The following is a 17,357-nucleotide window of genomic DNA, read 5'->3' as shown; positions in this document are numbered from 1 at the left end:
AGACAGTCCTTTCAATCATTGACTTCTAATGCTTCAAATGTGTCCTTTGGAGATACTTATTTCTCTTTCTTGACAAGAAAGGACAGTAGGCCATCTGCACTCCTAACCTGACTACCTTAGTTAGGTATCTAAAATGAAATTAAATCAATCCAGGCCTTTCTCTGGTTTTTTAAGTATTTGTTGCATGGGACACCTATTAGAAAGTCTAGTATTCAACCCATTGTCACAGCACAGTCACCCTTGACTCCAGGAAGTATTTTCTGCTATACAGGGTTTCCACATCCCTCTGGGAAGAAGCAGAAGTTTCTCATTAAGGAACAAAAGTGCAGCAAGACCAATGCAGACATTAAAGCACCTCCAGCAGGGAGGCAGTTTTAGATTATAAGTGAAGGAGAGTAGCTCTGTGTTTCACAGGATCACAAAACGGGTGATGTTGGAAGGGACCACTGGAGGTCATCCAGTTTCCTTCTGCTCAGAGTTGTTAAGGTAACTTGCAAATACCAGAAAAGTCTCAGGACAGACTGTAAATATGCTGTGCCAATTTTACATACTGAGAAACCAGGTACACAGGTCAAATAAGAAGTCCAGGGCACAGCAGAGAATGGAAACTCCAGCTCTGGAGTCCCAGTATTTTTCCTTCCTGTAACACCACCGTTCTTTGTTGATGAAGAAGCAGCAGTTTTCAGTTTGGTCTTCACTGCACATTCACTAAATTATTCCATGTGCTTCTGGCTGCACCATGGATGGCAGGAGAGCCACTGCACAGCAGTGAAGGGCTTTTGGAAACCTGCAGCAAGACTGGCTGAAGTGAAGCAATGCTATCCTCCCCTCACTTCACTAGCTCTGCTATCAGCAAAATGCCTTTCTCCCTTTCCAGATGGGAGCTGGAGCAGTGGGAAATATTTTCCCTCAGAGTTTGTTGCTCTGTTGATAGGAATTTTAAGACAAAAGGTCATTTTGGTGGATTTAAAAAGCAGTGGAACTTCAAGCCCCTAATGAATGGGCAGCAGGAACTCATACTGGCAGTGCTCAATGGCTGCACATGAAACTAGCCAGGCCCAGTAAATGAAACCAGATCCCAAAATGCAGCCTGAGATAACTGAAAGTATGCATCAAAGTTTATTGTAGGAAAATAACTGAGTGGAAAAAGAGTGGTCTGCTCTGCCCCTGCACCTCCAAAACATATTGTACCATTTAAACCCTCTAGAAAGACATCTGCCAAAAATGTGATTAATTCTCCTGAAGGTCAAATGCATTACTTTCGTAAAATAGTTGAAGCAGCAATTGTACGTCTTTGATTACTCTTACGAAAGCAACTTAGGAAAAAATCCCAGGATGGCTCTTGTGTTTGAAGCTGCTCTTGTGTTTGAAGCTGGATGTTTACTGCTTACTGGCAGTGACTTGTGTAGCAAAGGTGAAATGTGGCCAGGAAATGATTGTAACCCCCCAGAAGGGTGGGTCCCAGAGCAGCCTGTCCCAAATTCCAGCAGCACATCCTGTGTGTCTGTTTGGAGTGCCACCCTGTGGACTGCTGCTCCCATGAGCTCCTCTCCTTCCCACGGCCACAAGGCACCACTCAGGACCCACCCTGGACACGAGGATGGGTGACAGCACCTCTGAGCTCCCAAGCCCTCTGTCCCCTGGCAGTCCTGCGTGTCCCTGCCCAGCCTGGGGAAAATGGGGCTGGGGGAGGAGTGGGAATTTTTGTACCAAAATACAGTCTCTGCTATGAAAAACCATTTTTGCCTGTGCTTTTTACACAACAGAATATGAAATGCCACCACCACTTCTGAGCTGGATAGGAAATGATTGGGGCATCTGTGGGTAACAGGTCTCTTGTATTACACCCCCAATGCAGAGCTTTGTACACTGAGAAGAGACCAGAGAAGCCCTCTGCTCCCCCACGGATGAATTAAGCCCTTGGTAAGTCAAGTTCATCCTTAGAAGTAAATTTCTGGATTGCATTATAATTTTTTTTCTCTCTGACTGTTTGTGTAAGACTTGCAGGTTTATTCACTGGAGATTGCCACCATAAATTTTAGGAGTCTGGCTTACAAAGCCTGTAACAACCTTGTTTAGTAAAGGTGTGCCTTGCAGAATTCCTTCAGTAATGCCACTTTGGCTGCCCCTTACCTCTGGGGTGAGGTATTTCATCATGATTTCCTTTCCTTTCTCTCCCAGCTTTTCATCTGGAGCAATTTCATATTCTGCCTGGAACAGACATATAAAAAATAAAAGTCAATATTTGCACTCATATTTCACCATTATAACTTCATTTTGGATGTGGCCTTAACAAAACACTCTGTATGAAAAATCTGAAGGACAAATATCATTTTCTGGTGGAAGTAAAACCTGTACACACAGTCTTATTAAAAACCTTCCACTATATTTTGACCAGACCCTAGCAGTGCATCTTCTGGGGCTTTGTCTCTTAATTAACACCAATACCATTTAATTAATTTATATTTTATAACCTTGCAAAGCCAGCTTTCAGAAAGCATTCAGTGACAAGAGACATTGGCTTCATTTGGTTTTGCTCAAAAAGAAAGTGCACACAGAAGGTAAAATTATTTCTCTGAGTGGTAGAGAAAGTGAATGTTTGTTAACACCTGCCACAGTGGTGTTTCAAGTGCCAACTGATATATATATATTCTTCCATATATTGTCTTTTTTGTTTAATGTGTCTTTTCTATGTATTTATGCCTTGACCTTGGTCTAACAATACCTGTGCAAAGCAGAGAGACTTGCCCATCACTGTTAGTGACCCTTGGCTCTGTCCCTCCTGGTTTCTTAGGCAGATTTCTTAGGACCAAGAGGAAACAAGAGAGACCATTTAAAGGAAGAGGCACCATAAGCAAAACTCTCTTTGGCTTCCCTAGCGCACTAAAAAAGGGAGCATCCCATCCTCACACACAAAGTCTACCTACATTTTAAAATTCTGACTGCTCTAGGTATTGAAGCATTACTGACTTCTGATGAGTTTTGTTTACAGTAGAAGCAAAAGAAGCACAATGTGTGTACCATGAAGATATTAATCACTTCAGCTAAAGTTTTGGATCCATGGCAGACATTTGAAGGAAACACATGCTGCAGGGGACCCCAGTGGCTAAATGACAACAAGTTCTTTGGGACATTCCTGCTTGGCAATGCTTGGGATATGAAGCTTTAGCCTTCAGGTCAAAATATTTTCCAGAATTAAATAAAAAATAAAAAAAAAAAAGAAGACAGCCTAACAGCTTTCATGACTGTATTAAAAAAAGGATCCCAGAAAATCCTGCCAAGCCAATTAAATAACCTGGTCCAATACAAGCTGTCTGTGATGATAAATGAGGAGGAAGCTTAAAAAAAAAAAAAAAGGTAAATCAGACTGAACTGGCAAACACTTGGAAGAAGAAATTTCAGAACTATTGCCCACTGGAAGATGTATGTGCTGCTCCAGGCTGGATGCAATAAATCTGCAGGCTGGCTGTAATGGATACCCCAGCTAAGCAAACCCAGGAATGACATGGAAACCACAATGTAGTAATAATGCTATTCCCCTCCTATCTGGCCAGTGCTCATTTAGCTATTGCAGCTCAAGTCTGGAGCTGCATATTTACACACAGGCATGGCAGGTTGCTTGAACAATCTGGAATTATGATCTGATTTGGTTTGGGAAATGATAATGGCCACAAATAAAAATGATGAAAAAACAACCAAAAACTAAAACCCACAAGTACAGTACTTCTTTTTAAGTGACAGTTTTGGGGATGAAACTGATTACGTTCTCATAAAACTTAATTCAAGGGTTTAAAAAAAATCTTTTATCTAATTTCCTGTACTTTTAGATGGTATCTGAGTATGGGTCATTTCAGCTTTTAAAGTACAGAAACTCTGAAATGCTTAGAGCATCTTAGCAGCATTTTTCTCCATGATTTCTCTCTCCTTCATTTGCTTTCAAACTCCGAAAATATATTGTCTCCCAAGCAAATAAAACCTGATTATAAGTCATCATCTCCTATTTGAAGTGAACCAGGGAGCTGTTGAAAAATTTGTTGTCTTTTTTGCCACACATAACCTCTAACAGTTACATCCCATCAGGACTGTACAACAGGAAACAAATCAGGAGAGACCAGAAGGTAGAAACTCAGCAAGAACTGGATGTCTTAAATTCCATTCCTGATAGGATCCAACATATGCAGAGCTAAATGCACACCTATACATGTACAGAGGATCTTGTTCTGCCTCAACATAGACAGCAAAGAATAAAAGGAAAGTTTAATTACACTTGCATTTGACATTCCCAGGAAATGTGACACGGTGGCGGCGAAGGTGGGAAGTGACAGACAAGTGAGGATGTGAGAAAGAACCATAAGCTCACACTGTGCACAGTGTTGATTTCACTGCAGGTCTGCACTAGAAGCCTGTTCCATTTTGTCCCTAAGCTCATTATTATTTCTCCCTTCGGTGCCATTTTTGAGCTATTCAGCAACAGATCCTGGTGCATTTCCAGCCATGACCTGTGATTACAGCAGATAGACAGGGATGTCCCCATGCTCTCTCTGCCACCTGCCTGGGAAGCCACCAAGGTCCTCAACTCCTGGTCTTGTGCTTAAATCACAAGATACCTCCCCTCCTTTCCCAATGCTCAAAAGCACAGTTTGCAAGTCCCTAATTGCTAGAAATAGCATGATTTCTTATAATCCGCGGAACAAACTATTTTCCATTATTCCTTTGATGAATCCAGGCATGTGTTTCAAGGCTCCTGCTCTGAAGTCTAATAGCTTCTCCATGCCCTGGTTAGGTCAGACAGGGCCCTATTCATAGGCCATAAATGAGGGGAGGATTTACGATCACCCTGACTCCGTGGGACAAGCTGCAGGGAAGGCTCCTTCTGTGGGCAGGCACAGATCCTCCAGCCCAAATGGTGAGAAGATGTGGGCTGGCCACTGTCTGCTGCTAGCTTTTCTTCTGGCTGCTCTTTTGGAGGTAGTAGTTATGCTGGTGGCTCCTTCTTCCATGGAGAAGCCGCCGTGGCTGGATGGAGGAATGGGAGTGCAAAGCATCCTTCCCTTTGGAGCAGCTGCCCTCAGGATGGGCTGAGAGATCAGATGGAAAAATGCTCTTCAGCTGGGAAAGGGAGCAACATCCGGCCTGGCTGTGGGATGGGACAGCCACAGGCTCAGGGACAGCTCAGGTTTGGGGGCTGGAGGCTGCCTGTGATGGATGGAGAGCTACCAGGGCAATGGCACAGGGACCCCACAGGGGCTCACGTTGATTATGACACATCAATTTTGTACTATCTGATTTTCACCTAAATATTATTTGAGCTCCTGAAACTACACGGCTAAAAATATGTGAAAATGGAAAAACACATCCAAAGAGATCTCTCTGCAGATCTCAGAGGATGCTCTCCCACAGCAGCATGGCATGGCTGAGGGAATCATCACCCCTTGTACCCACCAGAAGATGGAGATGGGAACAGACACTCCCTCAGAGCAGTTTTGGCTTCCTGGTAAAAGTCAGGAACAGTGGAATCACCTTTTGAGTTTCTGCAGGAGGTTACTGGCATTTCAGTCCCAATTTTTCACCCCTATTTTCTCAGCTCCCTCCTCTGTTATCTGAGAATATCTCTCTGCTCAGTCTTTTCTCAGACTCCAGGCTCTGCCCTGTTATTGCTCTGCCTGTCCTTGCACTTGCCTCTGCTGGAGATTTAAAATCTGTGACTGAAAACTGGAAGGCAAACCCCAAAGAGCTATTCATAATAACTCACATTTCTAAATGAAAAGTGAACTTGAAACCATATTTTTCATATTAAAGGCAGGGCAAAGAGAGCCCTTTCAACTGTTTGAAAACACATTTTGAGTTAATGAGTTTGTTGATACCAACAAACTGGCATTTCTGATGGGGAAAGCCTTGAACAGCTTTAAGACACACATACACAGATGGTTTATATACCACAAAAGGGACTTAACCAAATGAAATCTCCCTAACAGCAAGACAGGGTTTATACAAATGGCATTAAATGGATGCTCACTCATCCTTTCACTCCAGGTAAGTGCCATGTCTAGTGAAGCATTCAGCTGAAAAGTCCACCCGAGCAGATTGTGCCTCTCACCCTGGCCCCTGAGCCCAAATATCACAAGCAGAAACAACCTGGAGAGGCAGCAGGGCTATTTTCCTCCAGAGGATGTATTTTTGTGTGAATCCAGTGCAAATAAAGTAACCTTGTTCACATTAGAGAGAAAATAATGACGAAAATTGTCCACGTTCTCCTCCAGTCAACCTAAATCTGGTCGACATTAAATTGTTAAAAGCCCTCCCTTGGAAAAAAACACATTATGAATGTGAGTAGATGAAGCAGGAAAGGGACTTTAGAAGCTAAATCTTTCATTTTAATGACAAATAAAAATCACAGGAGAGGAGAAGGAAGTGTCAGGGAATGTGCTGATGAGAAGGGGACAGGAGCAAGAGGTCCCTGCTGAACTGAACTGCCACCTTCTTGTGCTGGAGGCACTGGCTGTGGAGAAGCAAACACATCTTGCTAGCCCCTTGCCTGCTCACTGATCTGCCTTTTAGCACAGGAAACATTTCCCCTCACACTTTATTTTGATGGCTCTCTTTCAACAGCTCCAGTGTTGCTAAAATATTTGTAAGCAGAGCACGGCGCCCATCAGGGCTGTGCATGACTCCTTGGCTAAGGGCTTCTAGAGGAGCCCATTTACTCCCAAACCATCTCCATCTAATGATAACAGCTTGTGCTCACACAGCTCCACCATGTGAATGGCTCCATCAGGCTTTGCTGAGCCATTCAGGGAGAGCTCTGTGGTTCCAGACCAGCACGTGATGCCTCCAGAGCCCCGTGGGAGCTCAGTGCATATTTCATCTCAGCAATCAGGACCTCTGTCATGAGCTTGCTTGCACAATATCTGCAGCAAGAGATGGCTGTTTGTCCTTACAGCCCTCCTGCCAGCTGGGACAAGGGGCTGCTGTTGCTCCATTTCCCAGACAGACAGACAGACAGACAGACACACACACTGACAGGCACTCACTGCTCCCACAGCAGCAATGGCAACCAAAGACCCACAGCTCCACCAGTGCTGTGCTGCAGAGCTCTGCATCTCTTTGTTCTTATCACTGTTATCATCTAAAGCTGGGGCCTGCTGCTTACAAACCACATGTCGTGTTAGTCTGGGCTGCAATCGATTGTGACTAATTACCCAAACACTGCTCTCACAAAACATGGGGAGACTTTATGCCTCTGAGCATTTTCCTCTCAATTACTGGTTGAAATTGGTCAAGGTATTCACAGGTCTCAGAGGGAACTGACAGCTACATGCCTACATGCATGCAGAATTCAGTGATACAAATCCTTTTTCTTCAGAGGGCAGCTTAACAACTGTTTAACAGAAAAAAAAAATCCCCAAATCCTGCCATAATTACATTTGCAGGAGGCTACATCAGACCAGGTTAGTTATTTCACATAACAGCTGACATAAATGTCCAGTCAGGAGAGGATTTTTTTTGTCTCTTTACAAATTCTGGTCTGCAAGGTCTGGATGACTCCACCAGCCTTTGGAAGCAAAGGTGTGAGAGAGCTTAGTCTCTCACAAGGATGTTGAGAGGTTGTTAAATGTCTGACTCAGCTTCTGGTTGTCTCCCAGAAGCCTCAGTCACTTCTTTCCTTGCAGACAGTTGAGTTCATGAGTTGAAAAACTGAATAAAATATTGAGAGGCATCAAGTACTGGCTTCTGCCAGTGTCTTACTGTGTCACCTGGTAAAGTCACTTAGATGGACACTGGAAAAGAGAGGTGGTCCTCCCTTTCAATGTGCAAAAAGCTCTGTGAGTCCCTCAAGAACAGCTAAATATTATCCTCTTTTATCTTTTCCCTTTATTTGACATTATACAAAAGGTAATTTTTGCATCTCACGTTAGAAAAATAACTAAGACAAAAGAAAATGAAGGATCTTGGCTTTTCCTGCTTGTTACAGCAGGTGGTCTAGAAAAGGTTTTCCATTCCTGGTGGTCTCAGATTGGGGCTGTAAAGTCAGACTCCTGGTCTCATTATAGGGCTTTTTTTTGCCTAACTTAGGGCTTGGCTTGAATCCCACTACTCACTAAACACAGTGTGACCCCGCTGGGCAAATTTCAGTAGCAATCATCCAATTTAATGGCAAAGGGCTGTGTTGCTTGACCTTAATATTGCCTAATGCAGGGATTTTCATGGGCTGGGAGCAAGCTTATACAGAATAATAATATTTGAAATCAATAATATTTGAAAATTTGAAAATTTGAAAATTTAAAAATTAACAGCAGTCTCCTTTGTTTATTGATTCCAAATATTTAAAAACTGATTCAGACTTTATCCAACACTTTTTGTGATGCTGTAGATGTCCTGTTGTAATGCAGGAGTAACATAAACCTTAAGAGATCACATGTCCTCTCCAGACTGTTACATTTACAGCTTCAGTGCAATCCTCACACTTCCCTGTACTTCAGAGTAGCTTCACCCTGGTGCAAACAAAACAATTTTATTCCTGTTGGTGTGCATTGTTTTGCTTCTATCAGTTACCCAGGGAGCGAGACCCTGTGGGCACTCACAAGTGACAAGTTCATCTTGTTCTTTGATACCTTTTCACCTTTTGGCCGATCAACACCCTCCCCTTCCACGTGTTCCCAGCAAAAGAAGTCACAGAGAGACTTTTCCACTGTGAACAGCTGGCAGGACACATGGCCAAGTGCTGCCAGACTGGGAAAGAGCGTCAGGTCCCCCAGGGCTCGGGGGTGATGCTCAGTGGCTGGGTTAACTGATGGCTCACTGGGGTGGAAAATGGAGCAGATTTGTTTCTCAGTGACCTCAGTCAAGTTATTTCTGTACTTTGTGCCTCTGTTCTCCTGTTTGAAAAAACCAGGGTGGTTATCAGGGTGTCCTTTGTGAAGCATCCTGAACTCTATGGATGAAAAGCCTTGGTAAAGGATATTAGGATTATTACATTCCCCATCCACTCTTGTCACTCCGTTCTCAACTTCCCTTTCCTCCCAGTGCCTCCCAGCAGGGCAGCCCTCACCCCCATCAGCAGACATTGCTCACAGCAGCTCAGCTGCTTGAGTGTTGACATGAAGGGAGGCCACAGCAGCACTGTGGGGGTGACTGTCCTTACCCTCTGTGGTGGCTCATGTCCCTGAGTGTCCCTGTGCTGCCAGTGGTGCCAGGCTGATGCTGGGGCCAGCCCTGCCCACTGCCTACTCCAGCAATTCAGACACAAAATCCCACAAAACAGCAATTTCTCGGGGTCAGATGAGTCTGCTCTGCCACGGGAACATTGCAAAGCACCCCAAAATACCACAAGAACTGACTTACCACCGAGTCAAGGAACCTAATGCAGCACTCGAGCTCGGGCCGAGTCTCACAGAACTGCCGAAAGAGGAGCCTTCCAATGGGCTGCTTTTCACATATGCTCCAGTAATCTCTCTCTGCAGGCAGGAAAGAGAAGAACAGAAGCATGAAAATGAGAACAGCTCTGCCTTTTGGGTTGCTCATGAGTTTAAAGCATTGCAAGTGAGTGCAGGACTACAAGCCCAAATCACAACAACCTCTTTCTCCCTGCCACCATGTTTCAGGTATCCAAATACAAATGTAATTAATGGCTTTAGGACTCAATTAAGAGAGGCTGAATTTTGTTGGGCTGGTGTTGGTAAAGGTCTAGTAAAAGCCATTCAGCTACTATGAGGAAATAATTTCATATTTTTCTGTGGTGGAAATGTATGCAAAGGTACAGCTCAGACTGGTGGTATTGGTGGGAATGTGGGGAGCAAATTACAAGTCCTTGAAATATGAGTCATACAGTAAAGGGCAGAAAAAGCTGGAATTTGTGGAGTCCTTCCTGGATGCTTCCTAGATATGCACTAAAGTGCTCCACATCTCTGGAAATGCTTAGCCTACTTTCTATTAAACAATTATAGTAAACTGTGCATTTTCAAAGGTTTCAAAATTTCTGCTATTTAATTGCTGAGCATTAAGGAATGGATAGAGCATATGGCATCTGGCTCAGTTCAGTTTAACACAGCACTCCTCACAGAACTGTATTTCCCCTTAAAAGCCATGTTTAAATGCCATTCCTCTGTGCTGGTGCATCCACAACCACCACTCACAGTACAGCAAAAGGTCCTTTGCCCATCACAAGGACTATCAGCAGGAGAATATGGAGGAAGGGCAGGCATCATTAACTGGCATGGCACCAGCACAAATGCCAAGGGCTCTGGATATTTTTCTGGTGAGAGCAGAAAATCCCCCAGCCTGCTTGGAGCAGCAATACTTGCTTGAGACACGTTATTCCTCTACAAGTACACACATGTCAAACAACATACTGTGTTTCCTTAGGCATTCTTCTCACCACCCTCCTCGCTGCCATATGGCACTTGCTGTTATTATGGAAACAACCAGCTTCTAAACACATAACACAGCACTGCAAACAGACATACCAAACCCACACGAGTTGTCAGGCCTTGGCTATTTCTCTCTTGGGCCTGTAGTTGCCCCTGAAATGTCTTTGATTCCCCCTCTGCTTTGGCCCCCATGCCCTCTTCCCACTCCATGGATGCAGGCACATGTTTGTGATGGAGCTGCCCTTTGCCATTGAGGCACCCAGCTGAAGGACCTGCTCAACTCAGCTTGTGCCCTGGGGACCATGTTCTGCAAAATCAGAATTGCCATAGAATCATGGAATGGTTTGGGTTGGAAGGGATCCTAAAGATCACCTAATTACACATCCCCTGCCATGGGCAGAGACACCCTCCACTATCCCAGGTTGCTCCAACCAACCTGGCCTTGGACACTTCCAGTGATGAGGCACCCACATCTTCTCTGGGCAGCCCATGCCAGGGCCTCCCCACGCTCTGGGGACATTTGTCCTGAACAGAAAATGTTGTTTGAGGTGTTGGACCTCTGCCCTGTAGCTGGGTGACAGTGGGCAGGAGCAGCCAAGGCTGCCTCTCCTAAGGGGAAGGAGGGAGCCTGCCCAGTGCTGCACCTGGGTCTACCTCAGGAACTGATTCCTGAAGCACTTGGTCAGGAACTTCGTCTAGTGGTCACTAGAGACATGGGCTGGGGACAGCTGAAATGGGCTTTAATTCAGTCTGGTCCTGCTCTGGTCTGCTCTTCTGAAGCAGTTGGGAACAACATGCCAGCAGCATTTTTTGGCTGGCACTGCCATTACATTTTGGAACAGGATATCACTCAATCTACTGAGAAAACTGCAATGTTTTGATGCTCTCTTGCAAGCAAAACTGGATCAAAATCATTGTGTAAATCCTAACCTGACCTCCAGTCAATCTAATTATCAGCAGCCACCCCCTGGCACTGGTTTGTTTGCCTGAGCTGGAGCCTTCAGCATGGAACACCATGGCACTGATGGGTGTGGTAGGAAAGCAGCGGGATCCCTGGGACACGGAGCAGCCTTGGGGTGTCCTTGTGGGTGCTACCAGCTTGTGCTGCTTGACCAAGTGGCATTTTTAGTGAGAAACTGCTGGAGGGATGTGCAGACAGGTACAGCACTAAGGGAAGTGAAGGAGTCAGGAGAGTGGATCAGAACAGCCCTCACAACATCCCAGAGGCCAGCACGAAGCCAGAGGCTCAGCAGCCCAGGTGAGCTCTCCTGGGAGGTTTGGAGGTTTAACTACACCTCCCTGATGCTGGTTTCTGCTGCCTTGACTAACTAACTCTTGTGAAGGTATGAATAAAACATACACCCTGAATACCAGCAGCACACAGCCTGCCTGGTGGCAGGACTCAATCCCTCCAGAAGCCCCGACCCACAGCAAGCTCCCCCATGCCAAAAAAAGAATGAGACTGTATGGATCCATAAGAGAGTAAACCAGAAAGGGACAAGCACAACAATCAGCTGGTTTGCCCCATATTTTTTCTTGTACAACATCATTTGATGGACAGTGATAACTGTTGTACAAAATGCAATTAGTTTATCAAAGTTGTTATGACACAGTGACACCCAATGTAGCAGAGGATGATCTTCTACCAAAAGGGCCAGTGAGACCAGGTAAATTAGTGTGCAAATTGCACATCCACAACTTCATAGAACAGCAGGGAAAGACAACAAGCAGCTAAACACTACGATATATGTGGATAAACACAACATAAATAAGACATGAGCACAGATTTCCTCCTACTCTACAGAACTTGGCCAGCACGTGAGAAGGGTGACCCATTGGTAACGAGGAAAAAGGAAATACCAGAAATAATCTCTGAAAACGCAACAGCCAGAGCAGCTCCCTGGAGCCATCCATGCCTCCGTCATGTGCGTTGCACTGCTGGATGTACCAACACAGACAATAAACACACGACAAAAATGCTTTCATTCCTTGTAGGTGACACAAATTATTTTCTTAGGCCCTGATCTTGCTGTTGGCCTCTCTAAGACAGCTAAAGGAATCTGCACTCAACTAATTCTTGGGATGCATGGGCCCGGAGCGGACTAAGAAAGAAAAACAGGTCTGAGCTAAAGCTGAAAAAGGAGTGGATGGTTTTACTACAGCAAGAAGTGTTTTAGCAGCGTGCTGCACCCCAGAGATGGGGCCGGAGCACCCCGAGCCGTGCTCAGGAGCTGCTGCAGGATGGGGAGGGATGGGGAGGCAGGCGGGCACCGCAGCCAGGGGCTCTCCTGGGCTGGGGCTGAGCCTTGTGTCGCTCTCGTTCCGCCTGCCAGTAAAAACATCCATCCAGTTTCAAAAGTTTAAAAAATAGAAGGAATGATTTCCTGAGGAAATGGAAATGCTAAACACTTGGAAGTGAAACCATATGCTTATGATGATGAAGTGTAACTAAAACAGCTCTGAGAGTGATATCTTTGGTAGTCAGACCCTCCTGCCTCAGCGCCATCCTGTTTAACACCTGCAAAGTCACCCAAAATGAGGGTGAAAGGCTGGGTGGGTCAAAGTCTTGGGAAAGCAGACACTTCTCACTGACGCCAAACTCTTTATTTAGAAAATATTGCTGGCAAACAACGCACACATGCAAGTGAATTCTCCATCTTCCTAACAGAGCAACAACACAGATTAATATAGAAAAGGTATTATATAAAATTCCATAATTAACATTCATAAGATAAATAAAGATAAATAATGTTTATTCATAATTCTACTGACTCATTTTCCCCTTTACTTCATAGCTTATGTATTGAAATACTAATTTCAGGAGCAGCCAGCACAAAGAACACACTGAAATAGTTGCACCTGCACACGTCATGCCGTCACCATTCAAAGCCTATGGCCAAATTTGTTCCCAAACAGATATTTTGGTAAGGTTCTGAAAAATATCTGAGCCCACGCCTAAGAAAAATAGTCCTATTAACAAAATTTCATACCTGTCAAAACCTACCATTGATGAAGTGAAAAGCTCAACACAAGGTAATAGAGTTGCTGATGTCAAAATCCCCAGCTTTCAATTAAAAGGGAAGAAAATCTAATATTTTAATTATATAAAAAAACTTCCTGTGCACTGTGAAGATTTTTTTGTCCTAATTTCTCATTTAAATACCTTTCATTTTTTTGGCTGGCTCAAAATATCACCTTTTGGAGAGAACGAGTGGTCTGCAAAGAGACCAGGTCCCCTCTTCTCTTTCACATTTGCAATCTACCTGTGGGTTTTGATGGGCTAGTGATGAACTAAAAAACTGTGTGATAACTCTTGGCTGAAAATCAGTCTTTTATGATATTCAGTGTAAACTGCAGGTGTCTAAGTAAAACTGCTATAAAAGTTGCACTTCTGCAACTCGTTCTGAAGAGCTGCAAAGCCAAGCCCTGCAATCATCTGGTGAGGCTTCCTCCTGTAGATGTCTGTGGGGAGGGATGAGCTCAGTTTAAACCTCACTTTTAAAGTCTACAAAAGCCAGGAACATCTTTTCAGCTCTTTGGTCATTTATTGGTGTGGCCAAGGATTGTATTTATGCACTATGTGTTAAGTAACATTTTATTTTCCGACATAGTGGAATTCCAAGAGCAGACTTTCCAAAGGAATGCGTGGAGAATTGCCAAGAAGACATGCACCATGCTGCTGCATGGGAACATTTGGACTTGACCTCTGGATCCCTGCTATCCTTGGCATTAAATCAGATGAAAAATGAGTAAGACCCAAATGCAAAGTAATTATGCTGCCTAAAAAAGCCCCCACGAAACAAACAACCAACAAACAAACACCTGGAACCCCCAAAGAGGTGTAGGAAGACCTAATTGTTGATTTCCTGCTCATGTTCAGTGATCCAAGATCAGAATTCATCTTCCCTTCCTGATTTTTCCTCTTTTAGGTGAACCAAAACCACTCAGATGCTGTTGCAAGTCTATGATTTGTCTGCTGCTCTCTTCCTCTCACCTGCTTTGTCCCAGAAAAACAAAAGCACCCCAAAATTAATGGCAGAAAGCACTTGAATGGCTCAGTCCCTACACTCAAGCTGGGCAAGAGGAGCAGCATCAGAGCCCAAGGGAGCAGCAGTCAGCTCCCAAGATGCTGGCACACCAAATATAAAACTTTCTTCTTCCAAGGGGCTGGGGCCTGTTAAAGTGACCCCAAAATCTGTGAGATGGATGGAAATTTCTGCTAAAAATGTCCCAAAATCGCACGCCTCCCTCCTCAATCAAACTCAGAGAGATGCTGCTAAAAGAAATCCCACCCTGCCCAGCCCAAATATAAAACCACTTCTGGTTTTTTTTGCCCATCTTTGCTTTCTTTATGTAAGTTTTCTTACAGGGACACACAATGAAAAGGAGGACAAAGGCAGGAACTAAGAGCAAGATTAAAGAATATGCAGCACAACTGAACCAAACAGACTTTCACAGCCCATCATACACTGTGCACTTGTAGCAATTTCCTTCTTTTTGTCAAAAAAAGGACTAAATCCTTTAAGGTTCACAGAATTATTTTGTGTCCATTCAGAGTACTAATGGAAAACAAATTGCATCTTTAAGTACTGAATAACCCCATTTAGAGCTATATTAATATAAATACATTTTTCATTTTAAACCAGCAAGTCTAACACTGGTGCTTATAAAGATGTCTTATAATTTACTGCTGCTCTTCTCCAGCCAAAAGTGGAATTACCACTGTCTATGTATAAACTTAATAAACAGCACACACTAAACTGCCTAGTCTTTCAGGCTAATGAAAGTTGCTTCTTATCAAAGGTTCCTTTGTGGATGTTTTAAAAGGATTTAAATTGCTTTGATTGCATTATTAACAGTGTCTGTGTTGCTCTTGTATTTCAGAATGATCTGGAAAGCTGGAACATTAGCTCTTGCATTCTACAAAAGATGGTTTTCCATCTCTAATAAAAATGCTTCAATACAAAAGATAATCCTTGTGTTCAAGAGAAAAACCCCAAGATGGGCCATGTTAGCACATCTGAAGACCCTCTTACTACCTTTTTACTCTCACTTTTAATTTTCTATGGTCTCCAGTCCTGGAGATGTCATGGCCAGTCAGGACTTCATGAACTTTTCTGGAAACTCAGGTACTTGCTGTGGAAAACATATAATATTTTTCTCTTTGAGAAACTGAAAATAGGGGCCCATTTCTGATGAAGAAACAGGGATATTGCTGTTTAAACTGCAGAGCCTGATCAAAAACCTGTACAGTAACGTAGAGAGAGATCTCTTTTTCATGGTGCCTATTTGGGAGTATTGCAGGAATGGGAGGAAGCAACAGGAGGGAAGTTCCTTGTTATTTGTTCCCAAACAGATATTTTGGTAAGGTTCTTAAAAATATCTGAGCCCCTGCCTAAGAAAAATAGTCCTATTAACAAAATTTCATACCAGTCAAAACCTACCATTGATGAAGTCAAAAGCTCAACACAAGGCAAGAGAGTTGCTGATGTCAAAATCCCCAGCTTTCAATTAAAAGGGGAGAAAATCTAATATTTTGATTTGTTGTCTTGGTTGTCTGTTATTTTCTGGGGTTTGTTGGGTTTAGGTTTTTTTTTGTTGTTGTTGTTTGGGGAGTGAGTGGGGCTGTTTTACAATGCAAACCTGTGGTTAAGATGCTGAGGACTCTCCATTCACCCTGTCTCCAGCAATGCCTTTAAAAAGTGAGGCAAGCCAGATGGTTAGAGAGCACAACACAGGAATAAAAATGCCACATTTCAGTTCATTCAAAAATTCCTATAAACTGTGGCAGCAAGTCACGTTATAAAAGCCTAACACAAACATCCAGGCTCCCGTGGGAATTCAGTTACCAGCACAGCTAACATTCTGTGCCCTGCAGACCTCAGTGGCATGCTGTATTTATAAAATGGGGCTAATGGCAGTGCCTGCCTCAGGGGCATGCTGTATTTATAAAATGGGGCTAATGGCAGTGCCTGCCCCTGAGCAGTGTAGCCAGGAAAGGTCCATGGAGGTGTGGGAGCCCCAAGTGCTGCTGCATGGCCCCGTGGCTCCTGGCTATTCACCTGCAGCACAAACTCCTGCAGAGGAAATTCAGTCCAGGAGAGCACAGCAGAGCCTTTTTATACATTAACCACTCTACTGCTCCAGAGCTTCACCTGGCACTTCAGAGAGATTAAAAAGGACGAGGCAGCCTCTGTCTCAGGGAGTGTTTGTCTTGGCAGCTCCAGAGCCCTGCAGGTGCCGGACAGCAACTCTGAAGCCAAGGGCTGGGATGAAGTTCTCCTGCTGGTGGCAAAAGCACACTCTCTCTAACCATAAATATTTCATCTGCTTGCTTTATTTTTTTTTTTTTTTAGTAAAACTTGGAAATTGTTACAACCTATGACAAGATAATGGCTTGATAGATTCCTTATTCTAAACAGCAGCTTGTCCTGCTCTGCAGTTCAAACCAGCCCTTCATTGCTGAGGAAAGCTCTAGACCTAACGTATGAAGTACTGGGGAAGAACATTTTTTTGGCCTTCCTTTATTTTTTTCCATTTGAATTTAGGATTTTCTACAAGAGACTTGGAGACCCTCATCTGTGCTGTTACAGCAAGAGTTGTTCTGGCACTGACTATCTAAGTTTAATTAATTAAAAATAAGAATGCAATCAAGCTTACTTGAGACAATGGAATTACCCCAAACTGGTTTTAAGTCCTGCCAACTTAATTTTTACTATTTGTAAGCTGTCTTTTTTAAAACAAACAAAATTTAATCTCCTGATCATCGAACATCTAATGCAATTATTCAGATGGAGACAGTGTTTGCTTTGTATAACTTCCCTTATTTCCACTCTTTTCATGGCATTAGGCTACAAGGATAAACTCCACACATCACAGCAGCATTACACTGGAGATGGAAACCGTCCAGCTGGACTGATATGGAAAATATGCTCAGAGAATATTGGAACAAACTCACAGTTAAATACACTTCAGTGATATATATGGATC

At 43.7% G+C, this 17,357-nt stretch overlaps 1 protein-coding gene across 2 annotated transcripts in view; it reads right to left on the bottom strand.

Moving 5' to 3' along the window:
- GRK5 (G protein-coupled receptor kinase 5) overlaps positions 1-17,357 on the bottom strand; it is a 153,839-nt gene that overhangs the window by 49,024 nt on the left and 87,458 nt on the right. The window contains exons 3-4 of one of the 2 annotated variants that reach the window (XM_066555129.1): positions 9,343-9,455; positions 2,134-2,211 (exon numbers count right to left, since the gene is read on the bottom strand). In XM_066555129.1, coding sequence (XP_066411226.1) covers positions 2,134-2,211; positions 9,343-9,455 — 191 coding nt within the window. Of the gene's footprint in view, positions 1-2,133; positions 2,212-9,342; positions 9,456-17,357 lie in introns of those variants that run through there. The other variant, XM_066555130.1, reaches the window with a different exon arrangement.

The sequence above is a fragment of the Molothrus aeneus genome, chromosome 8, assembly GCF_037042795.1.
Source record: "Molothrus aeneus isolate 106 chromosome 8, BPBGC_Maene_1.0, whole genome shotgun sequence".
In the NCBI taxonomy this organism is placed as follows: Eukaryota; Metazoa; Chordata; class Aves; order Passeriformes; family Icteridae; genus Molothrus; species Molothrus aeneus.
This window is presented reverse-complemented; position numbering and strand designations above follow the sequence as displayed.